Raw genomic sequence first — 22022 nt, forward strand, 5'->3', positions numbered from 1 at the left:
TCTGCGCCGCGGCACCGGGCGGCGGCGGAGGCAGCGACCGGCCGCACCGCCCCCCGAGCCCCATTGGCCGCGCCACCCGCCCGCGGCTTGACGGGACTTGCAGTTCCGACGCACTGGCACCGGCCGCGGGGCGAGGCGGGGGGCACGGGGGGACGAGGCACAGCCGGCGGGATTCCGGGCACTACGGACAGCGAGGGGCGGCGTTGGTAACGGGGGATACCGGGCGCGAGGGACACAAGGCAGTAGGGCACGCCCGGGGACACCAGGGAGCAGAGCGCTAGGGACAGCAGGTGACAAGACAGGCAGCGGGAACGAGGCACTTCAGTGCACAACAGGCACTGAAACTCCGGGACTTGCACGGCTCGTCCCACCAGCACCAGGGCACAGGAGAAGACACGGGGCACTAAAGCGGCGGGATTTGCACAGGGGACACGAGACATCAGGGAGCAGCCAGCAGCAGAGCACACGAGGCAGCAGGCACCAGGGAACACTGTGTCCCCTGCCGCTGCTGCGGAGTGCACCCGGCAATGGCACCGGTCCCTGAGGGATATTAGGGGATAGCGAGCACCAAGTCACACCAGGGAACACTGGAGCACGAGGGCACCCGTGGCAGCAGAGTGCTGGGGGTCCTATCAGCACACCGGGGACATGGTGCCCTGACTCACGAGGGGGCAGAGGGTCCCAAGGGACAGCAGGCAGCAGAGGCGAGTGGAGTTCAGAGAGTTTAATGAGCGCAGGACAAACCCCGATTCCCCCCATCCCCCCACCCCCCAGTGCCTGGCCTGGCCCACACCCCCAGGCCAGGCCCCCCATGACACCCTAGTCGACTTCTTCCATGCTGCTGTAGGAGGGGGCTGGGCGCTCGGCGGGGCTGGCAAAACGCTCGGGGAGGCCTTCCGCAGCCAGCGGCGGGGCTCCTTCGGGGGCCAGGCCGGATCCGAACGGCACCGGGGGCAGTCCCTGCAAGCAGAAGGTGGGCATGAGAGGGAGACTTGCACCCTGCCCACCCATCTCCCTCCCTGCTCCCGGGGGTCTGCAGAGGTGCCCGGGGGGGACACAGCTCCACACGCAGAATGTGCAGCCCCTGGGCTTGGAGAGCAGCATCTGGTGGCAAACCCCAGGGCAGGGCAGAGGGAAGCAGTGTGCCCAGGGGGCAGGGCAGAGGGAAGCAGTGTGCCCAGGGACTGGGCAGAGGGAAGCAGTGTGCCCAGGGACAGGGCCAAGGGAAGCAGTGTGCCCAGGGGGCAGGGCAGAGGGAAGCAGTGTGCCCAGGGACAGGGCAAAGGGAAGCAGTGTGCCCAGGGCCGCTGGAGGCAGCCCCTTTGGCCCGGCAGGAGGGCCAGGCCGCAGCACTCCTGCCCCAGGGCGGAGCACAGCCCTGCACCCCAGCACGGGCGGCAGTGACGGGCCACAGGCACGCTGCCAGTGCCTGCCGGAGGTCTGAGGAACAGAGCAGGGCCAGAGGGGATTTCCAGGGCTGAGAGCACTTTGTCAGGTCTCACTGCCGGCCACCCACCGCCGGTGAGGTCAGGCAGGTGCAGGCAGCGGCTTGTGGGCCCCAAGGCTGGGGTGCCAGCAGCAGTCAGAGCAGAGGTCAGCCCACCGGCGCCGGGCACTGACTCAGACCCACGAGGCCGGCACCGTGGGTGAGCGGGGGAAGCTGCTGAGACCCAGGGCTGCAGACAATGAGGCGACTGTTCCAGGACAGGCACCTCATGACCACGGCACAGCCCTGCTGTGCTCTCCGGCTGGGACCTGCTTGGGCAGGGAGTAAACCTCAGCACGTGGAGGAGGGGTGTGGGACAAAGGTAGGGGGAGTCCAGCTCAGGCCCTGGCCTAAAACACAGAGGAACCCCTTCACTGCAAAGCATCCCTCCCAGGCCAGCTGAGGGCACTGCCAGCAGAACAGCAGTGGAGACAGAAAAGAAAGTCACAGGGCTCTGAAGTCACCTCTCACACCCAGATACACCAGAGCCGTCTGAGCCACACGCAGCCAAGGGCAACACGTCTCAATGTCAGACACGGTTGGAGTGGCAGCCTGTGCCCCAGCCTCAGGGGACTGCCTGCTCCTGGCCCTGCCAGGATCCCCACACCCTGCACGTGTCCCATGAGGCTATCACTCCACAGCTGGGACTGGAGCCCAGCCTGTGCCCCATGGCACGGGCAGGCAGAGCTCACTCCTGAGCCTGCTGCCGCACAAGGTGCACCAGGCACCCAGCAAAGCCCAAGGGATGGTTCTGGTGCCAGCTGGGTCACATAGTGGCCTCAGGTGACCCCAGTGTGGAGTCCTCACCTCTGTGTGGGAGTCCCAGCACACAGGACAGGAATACTGCATTTTTTTGGAAAACCTGGCTTTATTTAATGCACCATGGCCATATCTGTGCTCCCTGACCCCACGCCTCTCCCGCAGCATGGGCAGCTGGCACCCTCGCAAATGAGGTGCTGCACCACACTGCCCTGAAGAGACCAACTCCCCCAGATGCTACCAGCACACAGCCCCACGGTGCCCACCATGGGCACCTCAGTCTGGATTGCCAGGCTCCCTGGCCCTGTCTGGGGCTGAGCAGGGAAGCACACAAGCCCCTGGTGACAAGCCCGTCCAGCCCCAGCACAGGAGTGTGGCACACGCTCCCAGCACATAGGCGGCTGGCACCAGAAGGCTCAGCAGAAGGCTAGCAGGGCAGACTGGGCTGGCCAAGGACCGTGGGTAACCCAGCCCCAGGGGAGCTCAAGGCTCCTGAAGCAGCACAGCTGAGAGAGGTGGCCAGCCAGGCCCGTGTCAGGGCATCCTGCCCTTGCTGCAGCCTCCCGGCAGGTCTCCATTTCCTTCTTGGGAGCCAAGCAGAGATGGTTGATGTGCCCACAGGGCTCTCAGGCCCCAGCAAGGCTGCAGCAGCAACGTCCCTTCTTGAGCAGCAGGTAGCCTTGAGGTCTTCCCCACTCCCAGTGGGCAGCAAGGAAGGGCAAAGGAGCTTCTGGTTCTGGGTTGTGCCTTGGCAAAGTAGCAGGCTGGCCACACAGGCCTGCCAGCTGGCACAGGAGATGCCAGAGCAGACAGACAGGAGCCGACAGCCCCATGTTTCCCTTGGCGAGTCTTTCCCAGCGATTTCTGTCCTGCTGCCTCATGTCTTGGTCTCAGAGCGTCCTAGGACGGCGCGTGCCCTGGCGGCCCTGCTCCCGCAGCTGGCCACGCGCCTGGGCCTATCTCCAGCGGGGCTGGTAAATGAGTGGGTAGAAGACGTTCAGGAAGAGAGCCACAATTGCAGCCGTGGTGGCCAGGACAAAGTATCTGACGCAGCCTTCATCTGGGTGCTGGGGGGTGCCCGGACTTCGCTTCTGGCCACAGGGCCTCCAAGAGTTTCTTGCAGGCCTTTGGGGTGCCTCAAGCTGCAGCTCTTGTTCTTCAGCCTCCAGTTCCTGCCAGATCAGAGAAGCCTGCGATGTGGAAACCTGCGTCAGCACTTGGAGAACACAACGGGCAACACCCCTTGCCATCCCCCGGGGCAGGCGGCTGCCTGCAAGCCCAGCCCCGTGCCCAGCCAGCCCGCCTCCCCATGCAGCACCGTCGCGGTCGCGCCCGCCCCCGCAGCTCTTCGGGGTCTCTGGTGTGTGGGGCTCCGCTGGGTGGCTCTGTGGGAGGCAGCACGGGCAGCTGCCGGGCAGGGTCTTCACGGGACTGCAGGGAGTGAAGCCAGCAGCTGGATCCCGATGGAGCAGATGCGCTTGCATTGGTGGGTCCGGGAGGCAAGGGAGCAGGCAGCAGCCAATCACAGCCCAGCTTCTGTGATCCCAACAGGATCCTTCACATGACAGCCAATCCAGAGCCAGCTGGAGCAGCAGGAGCAGGAGGCGCAGTGCCAGTACAGCCAGTCACAGCTCTGCTTTGGAGGGTAGGAATGCTCTGACAACCAATTGTAGCCCAGGTTCCAGGATGATTTTCCACAGGCAGCCAACCACAGCTTGGCCCTTCATGGTGGTGATCATGCAGAGCAGCCAGTCAGAGGGAGCAGGTCTCTGGAGGGCACAGGTGGTCCAGGGTGATTGGGGACCTGCTGAGCCCCACTGGGATCCAATGCATCCCATTACTGCAGGGGAACCGGTGCTGCAAGGGGCCCAATGAGCCCCAGTGCCACAGAGCAACCTGATGAACCCCAGTGCCATGGGGCATACAGTGAGCCACAGTGCCAGTTCGGTCCCTGAAGCCTCTCACCACCAGTGTGTGAAAAGCAGCGTGGCTTTCTCATTGCTCAGGGTGCCCCCAGTGAGTGGGGCTGCTCTAGGACACGCACGCAGGGCAGGAACAGCCCAAGCAGGTAGACACCAACATGCCAGACAGCCTTGCCGGCCTCAGAGACAAACAGCTTGTCCTCAGGCAAGAGGGCAGAGCTGGGATGCCTAAATAACACCAGGCCAAGGGGAGGATGAGCCAGAGGGGCAGGGAGGCCAGGCCAGAAGGGCCCCTCAGGGCACACATGTGCAGTCATGCTGGAGATGAACTGAGGATTGTCCTCAGACTCTGCGGGCCCACAGAGGTGCTGAGCATGGAGGGAACGTCTGCAGCACAACGGTGCATAGGATCTCACCAGGTGGGCACCAGCCTAGGCCTTCCTGACTTTCACAAGATCAGTGCAGCCATTCCCTACCACTGAAAGCATTCTGAAAGCACCCTGCCGTCTGGCCCACCCCCGTCCCTCCCTCCCAGGCCACCCAGCAACAGAGCTCGCTCTGGCAGGTTTCTCTACAGCACCCTGTGAAGGTTGCCAGGCCTCTAGCTCAGCACTGGCATTTACCTTTTTTGCACTTGGCTTGGCCCTGAGTTGGGCCCCAGCAGAAAGTGTTCCCCACCCTGCCTTGAAAGTAGCTCCGGAGGGCAAGTTCTTACTGCTCCCTGGCACGACCAGATCCTACTGCACCGCTCACAGCCCCTCCTCCAGTGCAGACCCCAGTGAGGCTGTGCCCCCTTCTTCCTCTTCCAGTGCCCTCCCATCAGCACTTCCACACTGATGATGAAACCAGCTCTCCTGTGACCCCTCAGGACAGGGACTGTCCCAAGACCACAGTGAGAACAAGGCAAGACAGGCTCCAATGCCCAGCTGACGCAAGCTCTCTGGTATCAAAGGGGTGCAGACACTGCACCACAGCTGCACCAGGCTCTGTGGGTGCAGGTAGAGACAGGCAGGGCCCTGCACGAGGGCCCCTGAGCACATTTCAAGGCTCTGTGGCTCCAACAGCGGCGAAATGGACGCGAGTGCTCACCTGGCTGGCAGCAGCTTCGGCAGAGGGGGTGCGCTCGGCGCGGTGGTCTGAGGGATGTCCTGGCAGGGGTCTCTCCACAGGAGAGTTCCTCCGGCGGTAGAAGAGGACATAGGCGTATCTGGTCACCACCTGGCTCTCATCCACCGTGGTGACTGTGCTGTCGTCAAAGAGCCGCCAGCCTGAGGAGGAGGAAGGGTTAAGCAAGCAGACAAGTCACGGCTGCGGGAGCAGCGGGGTGGCCAGGGGGACAGATGCTCACCCACGTCGCTGCGCTGGCTGTTCTTGTCGTTGGGCAGGCGGGCGTACGCTGTGTAGTGCCCTCCAATCATGCCTCCATAGTGGTTGATCACAGCATACAGGTCGTACATAGGCAGGTGCTGCTCACCCTTCCGACCAATGCAGAACTTGCTCAGGTCCAGACTCCTATAGAGAGATACAGTGACCGTCAAGGGTGATCAGTTTTATGCAGGCTGGGTTGCAGGTCAGCAGAGGCAGTGCCAACCCAGGCACACCATCCCCTGGGCTCTCACCGGACAGGAAAGTCCACCATGTCATTGATCTTGTCCCTCCAAATAAAGCTGCGGAAGGAGAAGCGCTTGAGCTGGATGATGAGGACGTTGGGCAGCCGCCACAGCATCAGCTGCTTGGAAGCCTCGCGGTGCTGCTTGCACTTGGGGCAGTACCTGGGGAAGAGTGTGCTCGTTACTGGCATGGAGAGAGCCTCAGTCCTTGCAGCCCAGCTCAGCCCCAGGGTCCCCACATGCAAGGCTGGCAAAGGGTATGTGGAAGGGCTCAGCCTGCTCTGTCAAGGGCAGGCCAGTACAGCCCTGCAGAGCATTAGCTTTGCTCCCTGCTGGCTTAGCCCTTCCGAGTGCACAGGCAAAGCCAGCCCATTGTTCCTGGCTGCCAGCAGAAACAGCGTGCAGGCCTGGGCAGCTCCTGGGAAACCCCTGCTGCTGTCTGGGCCTGTTGGCTGGAACCCACCCTGCTGCCTTCCTCACCACGCTTCCTCTGGGGCCAGGACTTCAGGCTTCGTGAAGAGATTGAGGCACTGCTCCAGGGTGAAGTGGCCAGCCCGGGCTGCTTCGCTGGCTGAGCCTGGATCCTCCACACACTCCAACTCCTTGGATTCTACCAACACGAATTCCTTGAGGCGCTCATTGTTCTTCCACACCAGGGCAAGGGAGCAGTCGTCTGTCAGATCCAGGGGGATGTCACCTGTGAAGGGGCATAGACCTCAAACACTTACCCCACCAGGCTATACCAGGCCACCTTGCTGGAGCAATCCTGCCCATCCCAGTTAGATACAGAAATCAAAAAGTGCTGCCAGAATGAGACAGGTACCCCCCTGGCTAGGTTCATCATGCAGAGCCCCTCAGCCTGCAGGGTGCAACACTGGCACAGCCCTCTCATCAGCAGCACCCTCACAAACAGCACTTGGTGTGGACGTTCTATGCAAAGAGGTGACCCAGAGATCACAGACCCTCTGAGAATACATGAGGTTGGAAGGAACTGGCCTATTTGCTGATGAGAGCAGGAATGTCATGCCCAAGAGGAGATTCTAGACAGAGGCTCTGTGCAGCAGAGCCCTTCCCTCCCCTGTCAGATGCAGCTTTTACTGTCCAGTGTGGACACCTGGGCTCATCTCGTGCCAGGCAGACTCTGGTACCCTGGCCAGGCAGATCCACTACCCTGCCAGAGGCTGTAAGGGATGAAGGTGGTGCTTTACAGGGCTCTGGCTCACCTTTATCTTCCAGCTTGTGCTCTCGGTTGGCAGCATCGATCTTAGTGATGTAGAACTGCGTGGCGCGGGCACTCAGTGAGTCTGGAGTGTGTTGGTACCCAGGGATGGCAGCTGTGAAGAGGCAGGGACAGATTTGTGGTGGCACTGCCTGTCTGCCCTGCGTAGGGGCCAAGAATTTGCAGCGCCCCCACCCCCACCTCACATGCTACGGCCTTGAAGGGACACAACCACGTGCCCGTGTCCTTGACTATTTTTAGCAGGCGCCTGCCCCTGGCAAGCTGTGCTCCTCTGCCTGCCTTGCCCCTTCACTGCACATTGCTGCCATCCTGAGACGAGTGTCTGGAAACGTGACAGCCAGGCAGCCGAGCGCGAGAGGCTGGTCCCATGCAGCTGAGTCAGAGCCAGCCAAGTGCTTTGCTCACAGCCCCCAGGGGCTCAGCCTGCACCAGCTCTGCCTTGCTCCCACAGGACTTCTGCCATTCCCACCTCTCCCACAACAACACAGCACTCCAGCCTCTCTGCTCATCAGGTCTCTGCTCTACACCCTGGGCTTTGCCAGGGCAGGGCAGAGCGTGGGTAGACAAGCATTTCAGGTGAGGCAAGAGTGCCAAAACAAAGCTCCCATGTCCTCATCTGTGATCCCAAGAGTCTCCAGACCAAGCTCACATGTGTAGAAGAGATGCTGTGCTGGAAGGTCACCCCAAGGAGGGAGAATTGCCCGAGGTCCCGGGACAGACACAGCCAGCGCTTCAGCACCTCTTACCTTCTGGCTTGAGGGCTCTCTCATAGGATGGCTCCTTCTCACAACAGCTGTCACCCTGTGACTCCATGTGCTCAGAGAACCCTGAATCCAAGCTCAGGAGGGAACTCCTGGCTGTCAGGACCTTGCTCCGGACAGTGGTAGTATCCCCCATCTCTGGCTGCAGCTCAGGCACAGCTGGGGAGAGCGGGGGCTCCTGAGGGAGGCTGGAAACCCTGTCCCCATCTCCCAGCTCGGGGGCAGAGGTGGCTGCTGCACAGCTGCTCTTGGCCAGGGGCTCCAGCTTGTCCGAGTGCAGAGGCTGCAGCCCCTGCTCCGGTGACATCCGGCCCAACTGGAAGGGAGGCTGGAACACGCTGACTGAGTACCTGGGCATGGAGGTGGGAGTTAGAGCTGGCCAGACACGGGGCTGAGCTCAGCTCCAGGCAGAAGCACACTCCTTCCCCAGACTCTCACCTGGCGTAGCCCTCCAGCAGCTGGGCCAGGCGGGCGTAGGTGAGGCGGGACTCGGGCACGCTGATGAGGAAGGGGAAACCGATGTTCTCAGGACGGCACGAGGCCTTGTGGTCTGGCCAGTGTGTTTTCTGACATGCCCTGTAACACATACACGGCATGTCAGACATACAAACAGCCCCCGCTGAACTCAGCATCCTCGAACAGCCTGGGAAGGAGCAGTGCAGGGCCAGAGGAGTGTGCTGGGGACAAGGGGAACACCAGGAATTCAACTGGCTCCATCCCAAAGGGCAGATCCATCCCACCTTCTCCCAGCAGGCAGAGCTCTCCCATCCAACCCTTCACAGCAGGAGATCCTCCATCCCTGCCAGGCACCAAGCCAACTCACACGTTGCAGTAACCAACTCGATAGCACCTCGTGCAGCGCTTCAGCTTCTCATCCTCTGGCAGCTGCTTCTTCTGGCAGGCTGCACACTTGGCAACAGGGCCACTGGGCACCTGTGGACGCTGCAGGAGAAAGGACCCGTTGGACAGGGAAGGGCACCTGGGCAGGACAAGGTGGGCATTCATGCTCGCTGTAGCTAACTGCCCTTGTGTGCAGTTCTGCCCCTCCTGCTCAGTGCTCAGCCTTCCTGCATCCCTCCCAGCAATCCCGATATGCCTTCTTACCTGCTGGACCTGCAGCTCCACCACACGCTCCTTGGCCAGCTCTGGGGACAGCACCTCAAAGCACAGCAGCAGGTCCGTTGGCGAAACTGTGTCTAGTGAGTTAGAGGGCTGGAACATGCGGTGGAAGTGATTCTTGATCACCTGCCAGGAAAGCAGTGGAGCATGGCCGTGTGAGGGCTGCCCTATGTGTCCTCTCAGAGAGCCACAGACCCCAGTCTCACAGTGAGCTGTGGGAAGAGCAGCAGCCCAAGGATGCTGTGCTCATCTCACCACCTCACAAGGGAAAGATGGACATCCCCAGGCCCTACTGTGGTGGCCCAACCCTCCAGAGGAGGTATCTGCCCAGCACTCTCACCTCTGCCAGGCGCAGGTTCTCTGGTTTCACACGCACGCTGTGGGCAACTGAGTCAAGCACCTCCATGGCACTGGAGTTCTCCTTGCTGATACTCACGAGGAACTGCCACCGAGAAAGTGCCATATTAGTCACAGCACACTAAGGCATGAGGGCCCTTACTCAACACAGGACTTGGCCAGTTGGCACATGACCAGCTGCCTGGGGCACCTCCAGGAGCCTTCTTCGGCTCCCTCCCCAGGGTAAAGGTATCCCTTACCTTGATGGGTTTCTTGTGTGGCTCCTTTGCAAAGTAGTAGACAGTCAGCACCTTTTGCTTCTGTGGGAGGGGCACGGGGAGATACAGGAAGGGGTCAAAGGTAATAGACACCTGGAGAACAAAAACACACTCAGCTGTGGGAAGTGCTTGTGGCTGAGCAGCAGATCCAATGGACCCAGCCTTGCCCTGTGACCTGTGCTCTCTGAGTGTCACGAGCCTACTCCTGCACAACCAGGACAGGGACAGAACCTTCAGAGCTGCCCTACCTTGGAGCACATCGGGCAGACGAGCTTGGATTTGTACTGGCCCTGGAAGAGGTCTACTATGAACGAGTCATTCCTCATCTTGTGTCGTTGCCAAGCCTCCTCAGCTACCACCTGCAGGAAGAAAGGGCTTAGCACCTCATTAAACCACCCAGGCTGCTCTCCCCGGTGACTCTGGGGGAGGAACACCCTCACCTCATCAGGCCTCCCATCCGAGTCAACAGTCTCTGTGTAGGGCTTGTTCTGGATGCGGTTGAGGTCCTCATGCAGGCCATCGAGCAGGAAGGCCATGAACTCCTGAGCATCATGCTGGGCATAGCCAGTGAACTGGCTGGCCTTGCTGGCCACAATTGCCTGTGGGGAGCACAGCAGTCAGGGCTGGTCAGCAGAGCTCTGGCAGCACTGCCTGCCCCATGCACAAACCCTGGCTGCACCCACCCATACCCACAGCTCTCTGTGGCACTTGCCGGGCAGCCAGGTGCCCACAAAGGAATGCTGGAGACCCATAGCTGCTCCTGTGAGCACCAATGCCAGGGGCCCTACCTTCAGTTTAGAGGGCTGGAAGGCATGGTGCGTGCCCTTCCACAGTGCTCTGAGCAGCATGGCAAAGCCAATGGCCAGGCGTCCACCCGTCCCCAGCGGGTTGTTATAGTTGATTTCTGACTCAAAGGACCGATCTGCAAGAGATGCAGGAGCTCAGGGTGACTGCTGGCTTCATCTAAGTGGTCAAGCTCTGCAGGGCTCCCCGTGTGGGCTCACCATGGAAGTAGTCACGCAGCTCCCGGGTGTTGGACAGGGACTGGATGACGCTGTTCATGAAGCAGGTGTTGCCCAGGTTCACCAGACCTGTGAAGCCAGGCAGGCAGACCTTCTTCTTCTCATCCTCATCCTCATCATCCTCCACGCTCTCGGCACTCACCGGGCTGTGTGTCATCGGTGGCACCATACATGTTGGTTTGGGCTGCCAAAGCAGAGGCAGGTGTGAGGGTGTGGCACTCAGGGAGTGTCTCTGGGAACACCAGAGGAACTCAAAAGCCCAAGAAAACCCCTAGAGAGGGTTGGAGCCATCACACCATCTCCCACTTGGACTGGGACAGACAGGCCAACAGTTGCCCCCAGTCCTGCCAACTATGAGTGAGGGGCACCACGTCCTCCTCCGGGAGTACATCAGTCTCCAGAGCAGCTCTGAGGAGGCGTCTCTCTTTCCCCTATCCAGGTCAGACCCAGTGTGACCACACTCACCGAAGGAATGTGTGGCTCTTGCTTCACTGCCAAGTGCTCTGGGGCCGTACGGGCTGCCACACCATCCAGAGCCCCATCTTCCACACGTGGCTTCTCTTTGTCGCTGGTTCGGGCCTCTTCCTTGCTGGAGAGGGGGTGCTGGTTACTGCCTGGAGGGTTCTTATCCAGAGGGGTAGGGCCTGTAGGCATGGCAACCTTTGCACCACCCACTGCACCTTAAAAAGGGGGAAGGGTGGGCCTGTGGTTAGCAGCACCATACACTGCCCACACTGGGGCTGAACTGTTCAGTCCACACTTACACAGGCCCTCTCCTACCCGTGAGCAAGGGAAACAGCAGTGCCCTTCCCCTACACTTGGCTCACACCCTGCCTCACATCCCTCCCACCTGCACCCACTCAGCCCCTCTCCTTCCCCACCATTCCGTGCCAGAGGATGCAGCACCAGCTGGCAGTGGTGAGGAGGGCCCATGGCCCCCTGCAGCACAGCAAGCAGGCAGGACAGAAGGCAGGACAGAAGGCAGGACAGAAGGCAGGGTGCAGACCTCGTGTGGCTGGAGCCTCCAGCCCCCCCCAGCGCTGGCTCTGGCGTTTCTTCAGGCAGACATCGATGCGAGACACCGTGAAGTTGTACGTGCACTGGTCCGGCTCAATAAGGTTCCTGCAAGGCACAAAGCAAGTGAGAGATGCCCCAGACCCCACAGCAGCCTCAGACATGCCAAGGCCTTTGCATGGCAGACCCATAGCCTCCAGGCAGTAGGGACCCTGCTAGCACACATCCTGAGGTAGCCCTGACAAAGCAGGGTGGAAACCCTCAAGCCTGGCCACACTGAGCACACAGAGCATCCCTTTTCTGACAGATCCATTCTGCTTGGCTCTCTCCTGCTGCACATCCTACCCAAAGGGCACACAAGCTGGTCTAGCTCTGTCCCTAAGAGCTCTAGAACAGCCTGGGGCAAACTGCAGGCAAGGAGACACTGGAATTTCCTCCCCTGCAAGCGAGCACAGAGCCAAGGCAGAGCAGGCTCACAGCACCAGTGTAGCATGGTGTAAGTGAAACCTCCAGATGAGGAAACGAGCATTCCCCATACAGAACCTCCAGATGGGACTGGTTCCTGCTCCAGCTCTGCACTCTCATCTCCCCTGCCCTGGTGTGGGTTAGTAGGACAGGACTCATACCTGAGCTTCACCTGCCACCGGAACACCGTGTGGGGCCCACAGCCAGGATGGAGACGAAGGAAGTTTGTATCACTGCAGAGAAATTGGGAGTGAGCAGAGGTGAACAAACAAGTAGCCCAGCTGCAATCAGGAGCTCTGCAGCGGCCTGGCATCATCCCGAGGCAAGCTTGTACCTCGTCTGGAACACTAGTGTGAAGTCTTGTTCCCGGAACAACACCTTGGATGTCTCCTTGTGGATCTCCTTCACATAGACATGCACCACCACCAGATCATTGCCCTTCTCATATGAGTCATTCTTGACAAAGGTCAGGCTTACAAAAGGCTCTGGCTCTGAGTAAGGAAAACCACAGAGAGAGAGGTTATCTTCCTTGCATGTTGGAGCTGCAAGCTAACCCAGGAAAGGTCCTGAGCAGATGGACCTTCCTGACCAGGCTCACCCCATGGGCTCTGGCCACTCACCATCAGCTGCTGCTTCCAGAGCCACGTCGTCCTTGGACCAGTCCCTCTTCTCACCATCCCTGCCCATGGGAGGGGTGGCCACTGGGACAGCCTTAGAGCTCTCTCCCAGGATGGGCAGGCAGTCCCGGCTCCGCAAGGCCTCAGTAGGGCTGCCTGGCTGCAGGACTCTCTTCTCAACACAGGTGGCAACACGATGGGGGAGCACCTCTGTGGTAGCTGCAAGAGGTGGCATCTCCACGGGAACACTCTCTTTGGCCAAAATCACAGCCTTTCAATACAGAAACACACAGTGAACAACAGACACTGTCACCCCTGAGCTGCCCTGGCCCACCCACTGCGGCTCCTGCCAGCCAGTCAGGCACAGCTCCATACCACCTGCTTCCCCCACACATCCCATGCCAGCCCAGCCCCACTAGCACCACAGCACAGCAACTGCAGGGTCCTCACTTCACCCTCTCCTCCACCACAGGTTCTCCTATCAGCCCTGAGCATCCCGGAGCCCACCTCACCCTCATCAGCAGGGCTGGCTCCAGCATCCCCCGCACAGGGCAGAGGAAGCAGGGGCACCCTGCCCAGCCAGGTGCCCAGGTACCTTCTCGAGTGGCAGCGCGAGGTCTGCCAGGGCCGCGGGTGCATCAGCCTGGCTGGCTCTGCCGTTGCGGCGGCTGCCGGCCCTCGTGCCGTGCCCTTTGCTGGGTTCCGTGCCCCCGCTGACCCGGGCATTCGGCTCCTCTTCCGTGGGAGCCACTTTGAGGTACACTGCCCGCTTGGCACTGGGGCCACTCTGTGTCCCTGGGCTGGCTGGGCTCTTCCCTCCCAGGACCTCGCTTCTTCCTGGAGCACGCTTGGGGTTGGAGGGCTCCCGCCGGGATCTCGGTGGCTCTGTGCCTTCAGCCTTCGGCTCTTCAGGGGTCAGCTCTGCAGAAGCAGCCTTCTCCTTCCCGTTCTCCCAGCACGCAGCCCCTTTGGCCACTTCTTTGGATCCGTCTTTCCTTTTTTTCTGTAAAAAGCAATGCAGCACAGTGGGAAGGTACTCAGGTAGCAGCATCTTTCAGGATCCCTATCAGCCCCTCACCCTCACTCCCCCTTCCCAGACTGCACCAGGACTGTACTCCAGAACCTGGGAATGCATGGCAGGCAGAAACAGGGGTATGACTCCCCGGGACAGTGGCAGATGGCTCATGCAGCACGTAGATGACTGATGTGTCCCATGTTGCTCCCTGGGCAGCTCAACAGCAGGGAGCTCGGAGCTCACCCCAGCTCACCAGGGCTCCATGAGTTCACTTAACAGACAGATCATTCCCTCCTTACCAGAAGTGAAGACCAGTTATGGAGTGGGATCTTCTTCTGCAGCACAAGCTGGAGAAAGTTGCCCTTCTTGCACTGGATCTTGCTGCAGGAGCTCTCAATCTCCTCATAGAACTGACAGCTCCACTGGCGCCCGTCTGTAAAGCAGAGGGGAACCAGTACCTCAGGCAGTGCTCCAGGCAGCTGTCACCTAACCCACAGCCCCCTTTCACCTGCCCCCAGGATGAAGGAAGCACTCATTCAGAGCCAAGAAGGCTGCAGGCAGGCTGCCACCATACCCCAGGAGCCTTCCAGGGCTCCAGCCAGCTTCCCTGAACTTGCTTTGTACATCTGGCTGGCCTTCTTCCCAGCGGGAAGGCCCTGGGTCTCCCCACCCTAAAAGGCACAGTCACTTTTCCAAAGGATACCCGGCACTGACTCGGCCATCCCAGCAAGCAGGGGACAGAGACGCACTGGCGTGGCCGTGCACATTTGATCACTTGGCACACAGGCCAGCTCCTGTCCTCCCCAGCTCTACAATGCTCTCCTATCGTCCCTGTCTGCTGCCTGACTGTGTGCCAGCTGAGAGCAGGGCATTGCCTCTGAGGGAAAAGTTTGATGTCTGCCTGCAGCAACCCTGTGCTTGGCCCAGAGCTGTGCCAAATCCCAATGGACAAATGCTTGCAGCAGTTGCTCCGTTCCCATACCTGGTAGTTTGACCACACAGTCCGTGTCAGTGAAATCAGCACGTACATCCTCTGCCTTCAGAGCTCCAGTGCCCAAATTCAACTTGATAATGATCTCATCAGCATTCTGCTTCCAGTCCAGCAGCAGCTCTAGGAAAAGGGAGGGAAGTGTCACCCACTTGCTGGGGAATGAGCCTGAAGTGCCCACTCCTTGGCTGGGGAACGCAAGCCTGAACACACACGCAGTTAAGGAGGTCACCGCAGGGAACACAGATCAGGACAATTAAAAGGGACCTGCCCTCATCAGAGAGGCCACAAACAAGAACACATGTTGCAGCAGGGCAGATGAATCCCAGTGGGAACAAGAGAGATCAGAAAGGCAACGCTGTTCTTGGCAGTGCCACAAGCAGCAGTGGCAGCTGGGAAGAGAGGGTGGCTCCTGCCAACGACAAAGCAATTACTGCTTTCCCAAGGAACGAGGAAGCCACAGAATTACTCTGGGGGATTTAGGTGGACTCTGACCACAATCAGAAATTGCCACTTCCCCTTTGCATATGCAAACCAAGCAGCCCAGCTGCAACCATCAAAGCACTGTACTCCTGCCGGGTGAGGGTGGCTAACAAGGATGAAAGATGTGCAGGCTGGCCAGGGGGCAAGTACGCTGTAACGGGTGAGAAAAAAGTGCAGCAGCGATACTCTGGTGCAGGCAGAACTTCCATTGTGTGCCTGCCACACTCCAGGTGTGGCCTTTGATGCCCTGAAGTCTTCAACACAAGGAAGTGATTTTGATCACCTTGACTTCAATCAGGTTTGTTCTACCCCTGGGGCACAAGGACATCCTACTCTGTCCTCAAAGCAGGCCTGGACTTGGACAGAAACCAGCCAATGCTGTCCACAAGGTGACACAGCTTGAGATGTTCCCAGCACAGCATCATGTCCTACTCAGATACAAGCAGAGCAGGTGTCAGCAGCAAGGTGTCCCAGGCCTGTGCTCAGTGACACTGTGACACTTGAGTTGCAAGCAGCCGGCCACATACCCAGGGCCTCTTCCTTGCAGACAGCCTTTCTCTGCCCCTGGGAAGGCCACATACTGTTAAGATAAACACTGAGGCAAGGGAGTGCTCACGTTAGCTCTGCTCAATGGCAGAGCACTGGACTACAAGGTGAGAGCTTCAGATCCCTTGGCAAGGGCACTCCATGGCCATGCAGTGAGAGCTGGCACACACCTCCACTTACCCTCCTCTGAGTCCTTCTCCTGGGCAGTCTCAGCCTGCTCAAGCTCAGGGCGAGACACTGGTGGGCAGAGAAGCAGAGTGCAGCCAGGTCTGTCATTCTGTCACCTCACAACATAGGCCAGCAAGCTGATGCTGAAAATTTCACACATCACCTCTTTCTACCCTGAATCTGTGTCCAGGCCTTTCATCCTGCATGTGCTGCCCACCTCCCTCCTCTGCTTTCTCACATTTCTCCTTCCCCAGAGTCCTGCCTGCAGCACTGCAGCAAGTCAGCTCCAGGACTGCTCCAGCTGCTCTGGGTCACACCACCATATCCTACTCTAAACAGCACCAGAGTGGGAGCAACACAACAATTCTGCACCATGGAGGCACTGCTTTTTTGAGGCACATCTCATTGTGAGCTTTTGGCACCCAGGCTCAGCTGTGTTGCCCAGCTCAGTTCACCAGGTCCCCGCCTCCAGCCATATAGAGGAGTCCTGTCTTGATCTGACAGAAAGAACCTGGTGTTTGGTCATGCTCAAACTAATTCTGCTGTAACCAGAGAACCACGTGGCCCAGCTGCACTTTAACATTTCCATTCCTGCACAAGCTGCCAATGTCCACATCTGAAAACCTCCTTCCAGATCAGGGTGGGGAACCAAACTGACATGACACCTAATCCCTGCCACTCACAGAATTATCTCCAACAGCCAGAAATGTCTCCAGGCCTGCTCTAGCCCCACAGGATAGTGAACTCTGCCAGGTAAGGAACTGAAAGCGACAGCACCTGCTCCTGAAGCAGAGAAGTAATGGCAACAGGAACTGTGGTCTCCACTCGAGAACACTCAGAAGGCTGTCACTGCCTCCATGACTGGCTACAAACCAGTAGGAAACTTCTGCTGACCACCACAGCCACTGGTGCAAAGTGCTGGTGGGGCTGGCAGCGCGAGAAGCACGGCAGTAGCACTGCCTGGAGGATATACAGCCCCTCACCACCACTCACAGAGGGGACAGGGGCAGCATGGCTGCCCTCAAGATGGCCCCCACGTCAGAGGATGCAGAGTCAAGCCCTACCAGAGGCACAGTCCTCCCACACAAGAGAAAGCACAGTGCTGTTCTCTGCACCGTGGGATTTCACATCAGGGACTGTGCCCGGCCGCTCTGGCAGACCTCGCCAAGCACTCAATTACCTTGGCCTATAAAACACCCTGTGATTTTGAGGTTACAATAATCATAGCAGAGCAGGCACAGAAATCAAACAGCTTCCCAGAGCCACAGAAACTCTTGCAGGCATCCTGCCCACAGGCATCCCCTGCACCCAAAGCAACATTTTTGTCAAAGGATACAAGACAGTTACAGAAGGAATTACTCTACAGCAACTACTTCACCTGAGCCACACCCTGTTCTGACTCAGAAGCTAAAGCACCAGCCCCACCCGCAGGCCTTGCACTCCTGGTCACTGCCTCACAACACTGGCCTCAGCAAACTGAGGGGAAAGAAGCAGCACTGCCTCCTGCTGCAAGAGCACTCACAGGTTTCAGTTCCACTCTCACTGGATTGGGGCAGATCAAAGTCAGTCCAAAGCAGAGTCTAGAAACAATCACCAAGGCCAGCTCCAGACTTTAGCTAACAAGGCCACAGGCCCGACCTTCCTAACATTGCTGGGGCTAAGTAGTGTCCAAAGGAAGGAGGTTACAGGTCCAGGGAGGACACTGTGTCGAAGAAGATCCCACATCACACGGGTTACCATAAGCTGCAGGAAGTGATTAGTTAAATCTGCTTATCCTGCAGCAGATGGCTGAGAGGCTCCCAGGCTGCGGGGCTGAGACACCACAGGCCTGCTCACCAGGGATGCTGAGGGGCTCTCACCTTCCTTGCTTTCCTGATTGGCTCGATCCTTTTGCTTCTTCTTGTTGGTGGCATCATCCAAGCCCCGAGACGCTCTCCTCTGGCCAGGGGCATTTGTGCTGCTGGACATTTTCAGCCGTTTGGAGGACACAAACAGCCCGCCGGGGTCGCTAATGGAGTCTGGGTCAGGGGTGCGACGTTTTCTTCCTGGCCCAGCTATCTTGGCGACTCTCTGTGGTCAAACTCTCTGGCAAGGAAGTAATGGCCTAAAGAGAGGAAACAGCAAGCATGGCAGGAGGAGCAGGTGGAAAAGGCCCAACAGCAGCAGGATCCACTCTTTGCCTCAGGGCCAGTGCCCTTACATGACCTTCACCATGTTGTTTATGGGAAGCCCCATGCAGCACTCAGTGAGGAAACCTACCTCATCACAGCTGCTACAATGCTTACTGCCAAAAGCATGGGCTTGTCAGAGCTCCCAACATACAATCAGGGGTCTTCAGTATGTGGCACGCATTAAAAACCTGGAAAGCAAGTGTCATGCTCATGGCTCCCACTATAGCAACACCGGCCCAGAGCAGCTGCTGCCACTAACACCCCGAGACACAGCTGAGGGCAAGGACATGAGGAGGTCTGGATCTGCAAAACTGAGCCTCCAGAGTCAACGGGGGGAGCCTGTCACACAGCTTGGAGCAACAGCTATTTCAGTCAAACAGTGTCCTGTGCAACAGCGCCAGAATAGGAGCCTGTAACACCCTAAGAAGGAAGCAGGCCTGGGACAGGCTCCCATGACAGACGAGAGCAGAGCTCCCTGGCGAAAGGAGAGTTCCTCCCCCTTCTGCCACTAGCTGGGAACTTAACCAGCATGACTGCACCTTGAATATTTATCCCCCAGCCAGTTTACAGACGGCGTCAGCGGGGCCTGGCCTGGAAACAGGACACCTCTGCTCCTCGTGGCCCAGGAAGAGAGTAGGCTGAGCAGGGCATCTAAGTTGTTCACCCCTGCCCCCTTTGTAGACATGCCCTCCCTACAAACCCAGCTGCCCTACAGGGTTTGGGAGCTGCTAGCCCAGGTGCACTTATCAGTGTCACCCTGCAGTGTTCAGGGCTTTGAGAGAGCAGAGCCAAAACAACCCCTGAAAACAGTCCCACTGGAGGCGTCTCCATGGAGGCGGTGAGAGCAGAGAGCTGGGAAGGTTTCCTCCCTCGCTGCCCTGGCTGCACATCCCGACCCTGGCAGAGCCTGCCAGCCTGCAGGGGTTTGCAGCACGGAAACAGGCCCAGCCACTGGGATCCTGCCCACCCCCAGGTGCCAGCTGCCTGCCACAGCTCCCAGGGCACCGTTTCACACGCAGCCCACGGCCCAGCTCCCATGTGAGGACGTGGAGCCAAGCCCAACAACACCTTGGCCCAGCCCAGCTCCCCTGAGCCAGCCTCTCCTCCACTGGGAGGCAAGCTGTCCCTCGGGAACACCCTGTTCTGCCTGCACCCACATGCCAAGCACAGACCCCTCGCTGTGCATGGGCACGGCCATGGCAGGAAGCAGCTCCAAGGGAGGCACCCTGACAGAGGAAGGACACTGCCAGCTCTGTCCTGCTGGCCCCATGTTGCCAGGGCATTTGTTGCCTAGAAATGTTTGGGGCAACAAGCAGCCACAAATGTGGAGCTGCAGCCACAAACTGAGAGGAAGCCCAATGATCAAAGCAGCCTGGTGTCGCCCTCAGCTCTGGCAAAGCCAGCCCCATGACCGGTGCTGCATCCAAACCACTCGTCTTAGGCCAACCCACCCTCACCACCAAGAACCACTGAAGCCAAGTGAAAAGCTGAGTCCAGCCCAACTGCCTGGCACAGACAACTCCTGCCACCCACGGTGGAGAAGCCCAAGTGACCTGGAGACTGAGATGCTGAGCAGGGTCCAGCATCAGTCCCAAAGAGCTTGAAAGAGTGTGGGAGGGCAGCAGCATCACCCCCATGCTGCTGCACTCACTGGGTCTCTCCAGGATGCAGAAGCATTTCTGGCTCCAGATGGAATGGGAAGGGCCCCCACAGCAGGGAAAGTGGCAGTGATTCACCAGGCTAGGCCTCTGATGCCAGCTGCAGGCTGTCACTCAGCTCCAGTCCCCTGGTGCTGAAGAAGCTCACCTGGGCTTGGCAAACATGGGAAAGCATTTTTTGTTGTATTTCTTTTGCCTCCAGGGTGAAAACTTCAGGAAAAATAGGACTCAAGAAGCAGCGACTGCTTCATGCAGGGTCAGGAGAGGCCCTGCCCTGCACCTCCAAAGGGGTGGCAGAGGATAACTGCTGGGCAGGGCTGAAAGCAAGCTCTGAGAAGGGTCCTGGAGAGCTGAGAAAGGAGAGGCCTCTGCCCAAGAAGGGGTGAGGAAGAGAGGCAGGGTTGCATGGCTGCTTGTCACTGCTCCAGGAGAAGCCTGCTGCTCTCACGCCTCGCTGAGGCTCAGCTGCCCCGGGTGCTTTGCTGCCAGCCATTCCTCACAGCAGGCAGGGACCAAGGGGGCTGGAGCTCTGCCCATTGCAGCTGCCAGACTGATGGCAGCCCGAGGCTGCTGCACACACCCCAAAGTTTTGGAGGAGTGAAGGGAAAGCACAGGTTCCTCAGGGATTAAATAGGTGAATAAGAGACTTTTTGCCACCAGGAAACGCTCACACGGGCAGCACGTTCAGCCCCTGGGTGCACAAAGGTTTTGGCACCACTCCTGTTGGCACAGCAGGAGTCACTGCAGGGGAGAGATGGCGAAAGGCTGCTCTGGCTAGATGCCAGGTGAACCTCTGGGACACACCTGATGAGCTGGGCACTCCCACAAAACCTTACTCAATCCCCAGAGCCAGGGCAGCGTGGCCATGCTGCTGCAGGGAGCAGAAGTGCTTCCCTGTCCTCTGCTCTCCCTGCCTTTGTGCTGTGGGGTGATCCAGATCCAACCAGGGCTTTCTCCTAACTGTGTCTTGCCCCCGAGCAGTTTCCCAACCCAGCTCATGCTGAGACTGCAAATATTTTGACTGGCCAGAGGAAAGGGAGCAAGAGGCCAAGGAGAAGGGCCACTCCTCCCCAGAGCAGCACCAGACCAGGAAGGACAGCACAAAGGGCTCAATGAGATGCAATTTGTGTTCCGTGCCTGGGGCAGGTTTGGCAGGAGGAGCTCCCTGATTCTTGTCCACAGCACTCCCCATCAGTGCCCAAAGGCCTTTCCAGGGGTAGCTGCAGACAAGGTTGGCTATCCCAACAGCATCATCTTTCCAGGGACTTTTGGATCCTCCATGTCCTAAACACAGCTAACAGAAACACGTCCCCCATGTACACAAATACTTCAGTCACCTTCTGTTTCTTGCTCCCCTGAGGGACCAGAAATCCCAAGGCTCAAGCTTGACTTTTATTTTTGTTTCTGGGCATGCCTGACACACGGGTGGAGCCAGGGCAAGCACAGAGTCCCTGGGGCAGCTGCTCAAGCCAGCACTGTCACACAAAATGTTTCCAACCCACGTGGAAATCACTGTGCACCCAACGCAGTGTGACAGCAGCGAGCCTTTGCTGAGTGGGGAACCCGGCAGGCCCAGCTCCCTCATTCCGGGGACGATCACTGAACCACAGAACGGTGTGAGCTGGAAGGAAACCATGGATATCACCTAGCTCCAACCCGCGGGCCATGGGCAGGGATGGTGATGAGAGCGTTCGGACATCAGCCGGCGGCTCCGGCCTCCCGGACACCGCTGCCCGGCCCCGGGCACCGAGAGAGGGCAAAGGGAGTGTGAACGGTGTTTGTGTGAGCGGTGTTTGTGTGTGACCGGTGTTTCTGTGAGCGGTGTTTGTGTGAACGGTGTTTATGCGGCCGGTCGGTGTTTGTGCGAGCGGCCCCGGCGGGCAGAGCACGAGGTCACCGCGCCGGCTCCTGCCGGGGCTGCCGCGCTCGGCCCGTCCTGCCGAGCACCGCTCTCAGCCCCGCGGGCCCGGCTCAGCCGCCCCGCACGTTCTCTCCGCTCAGTCCCGGCACAGGCCGCCGCCACCGCCATCCGCTGCCTGCCTCGCTCTCCGCCGCCCCGGCTCCCGTGCCCACGGGCCGCATCCCGGCCTCCCGCCGCCCCCGGGCCCTGCCCGCCGCTGCGGCCCTCACCCCGCGCTGGCCCGGGCGCCGCTCGCCGCCCCCGGGCCCCGCCGCCGCCCCGGCCCGGCCGGCCCGGCCCTCCCCGCACTCACGGCCCCGCCCGCCGCTCCGGTCTGTTTGTGCCGCGCCGAAGTTCCGAGCGGGCCGACAACGGAGACAGGCCCGAGCCCGTGACGCACTTCCGGGAACCGCCGGGCACGTCCACGTGACACGGGAGCGAGGGAGGGAGTCACGTGACGCGGG

General features: G+C 59.5%; 1 protein-coding gene across 4 annotated transcripts; it reads right to left on the minus strand.

Annotated features, from left to right (window-relative positions):
* Positions 1–781: 781 nt before the first annotated feature.
* USP19 (ubiquitin specific peptidase 19) lies at positions 782–21967 on the minus strand. 4 transcript variants are annotated; one of them, XM_054280737.1, is made up of 26 exons: positions 21872–21967; positions 17689–17933; positions 14627–14755; positions 13944–14077; positions 13225–13632; positions 12633–12900; positions 12347–12503; positions 12174–12245; positions 11540–11655; positions 10999–11213; positions 10516–10717; positions 10300–10433; positions 9952–10110; positions 9760–9870; positions 9494–9604; positions 9238–9339; positions 8883–9023; positions 8602–8720; positions 8217–8354; positions 7764–8128; positions 7001–7111; positions 6258–6474; positions 5787–5939; positions 5516–5679; positions 5257–5435; positions 1304–3435 (listed from the first exon to the last, which is right to left on the minus strand). In XM_054280737.1, exons 2-26 carry the CDS (start codon positions 17795–17797, stop codon positions 3202–3204), a joined length of 4248 nt encoding a protein of 1415 aa, XP_054136712.1. In that variant the 5' UTR covers positions 17798–17933; positions 21872–21967; the 3' UTR covers positions 1304–3201. The 4 variants fall into 4 exon arrangements, with proteins under 4 accessions (XP_054136715.1, XP_054136714.1, XP_054136712.1 ...); XM_054280740.1 differs by lacking the exons at positions 1304–3435; positions 21872–21967 and adding an exon at positions 782–960 and having other exon boundaries at positions 10999–11207; positions 17689–21450; XM_054280739.1 differs by lacking the exons at positions 1304–3435; positions 21872–21967 and adding an exon at positions 782–960 and having other exon boundaries at positions 17689–21450.
* Positions 21968–22022: the final 55 nt, after the last annotated feature.

This window comes from Melozone crissalis, unplaced genomic scaffold (genome assembly GCF_028551555.1).
Source record: "Melozone crissalis strain CALT ecotype California unplaced genomic scaffold, PUWL_Pcris_2 ptg000029l_1, whole genome shotgun sequence".
NCBI classification, from domain to species: domain Eukaryota; kingdom Metazoa; phylum Chordata; class Aves; order Passeriformes; family Passerellidae; genus Melozone; species Melozone crissalis.

Bases quoted from the DNA above. Each gene is read 5' to 3' on its own strand.
- USP19 (XM_054280737.1), bottom strand. From the start codon at position 17,797: ATGTCCAGCAGCACAAATGCCCCTGGCCAGAGGAGAGCGTCTCGGGGC. The intron at 12,246-12,346 runs GTACAAGCTTGC...ATTTCTCTGCAG, and splicing joins ACACTAGTGTTCCAGACGAG to TGATACAAACTTCCTTCGTC. The intron at 5,940-6,257 runs GTGAGGAAGGCA...ACTCTTCCCCAG, and splicing joins CTGGCCCCAGAGGAAGCGTG to GTACTGCCCCAAGTGCAAGC.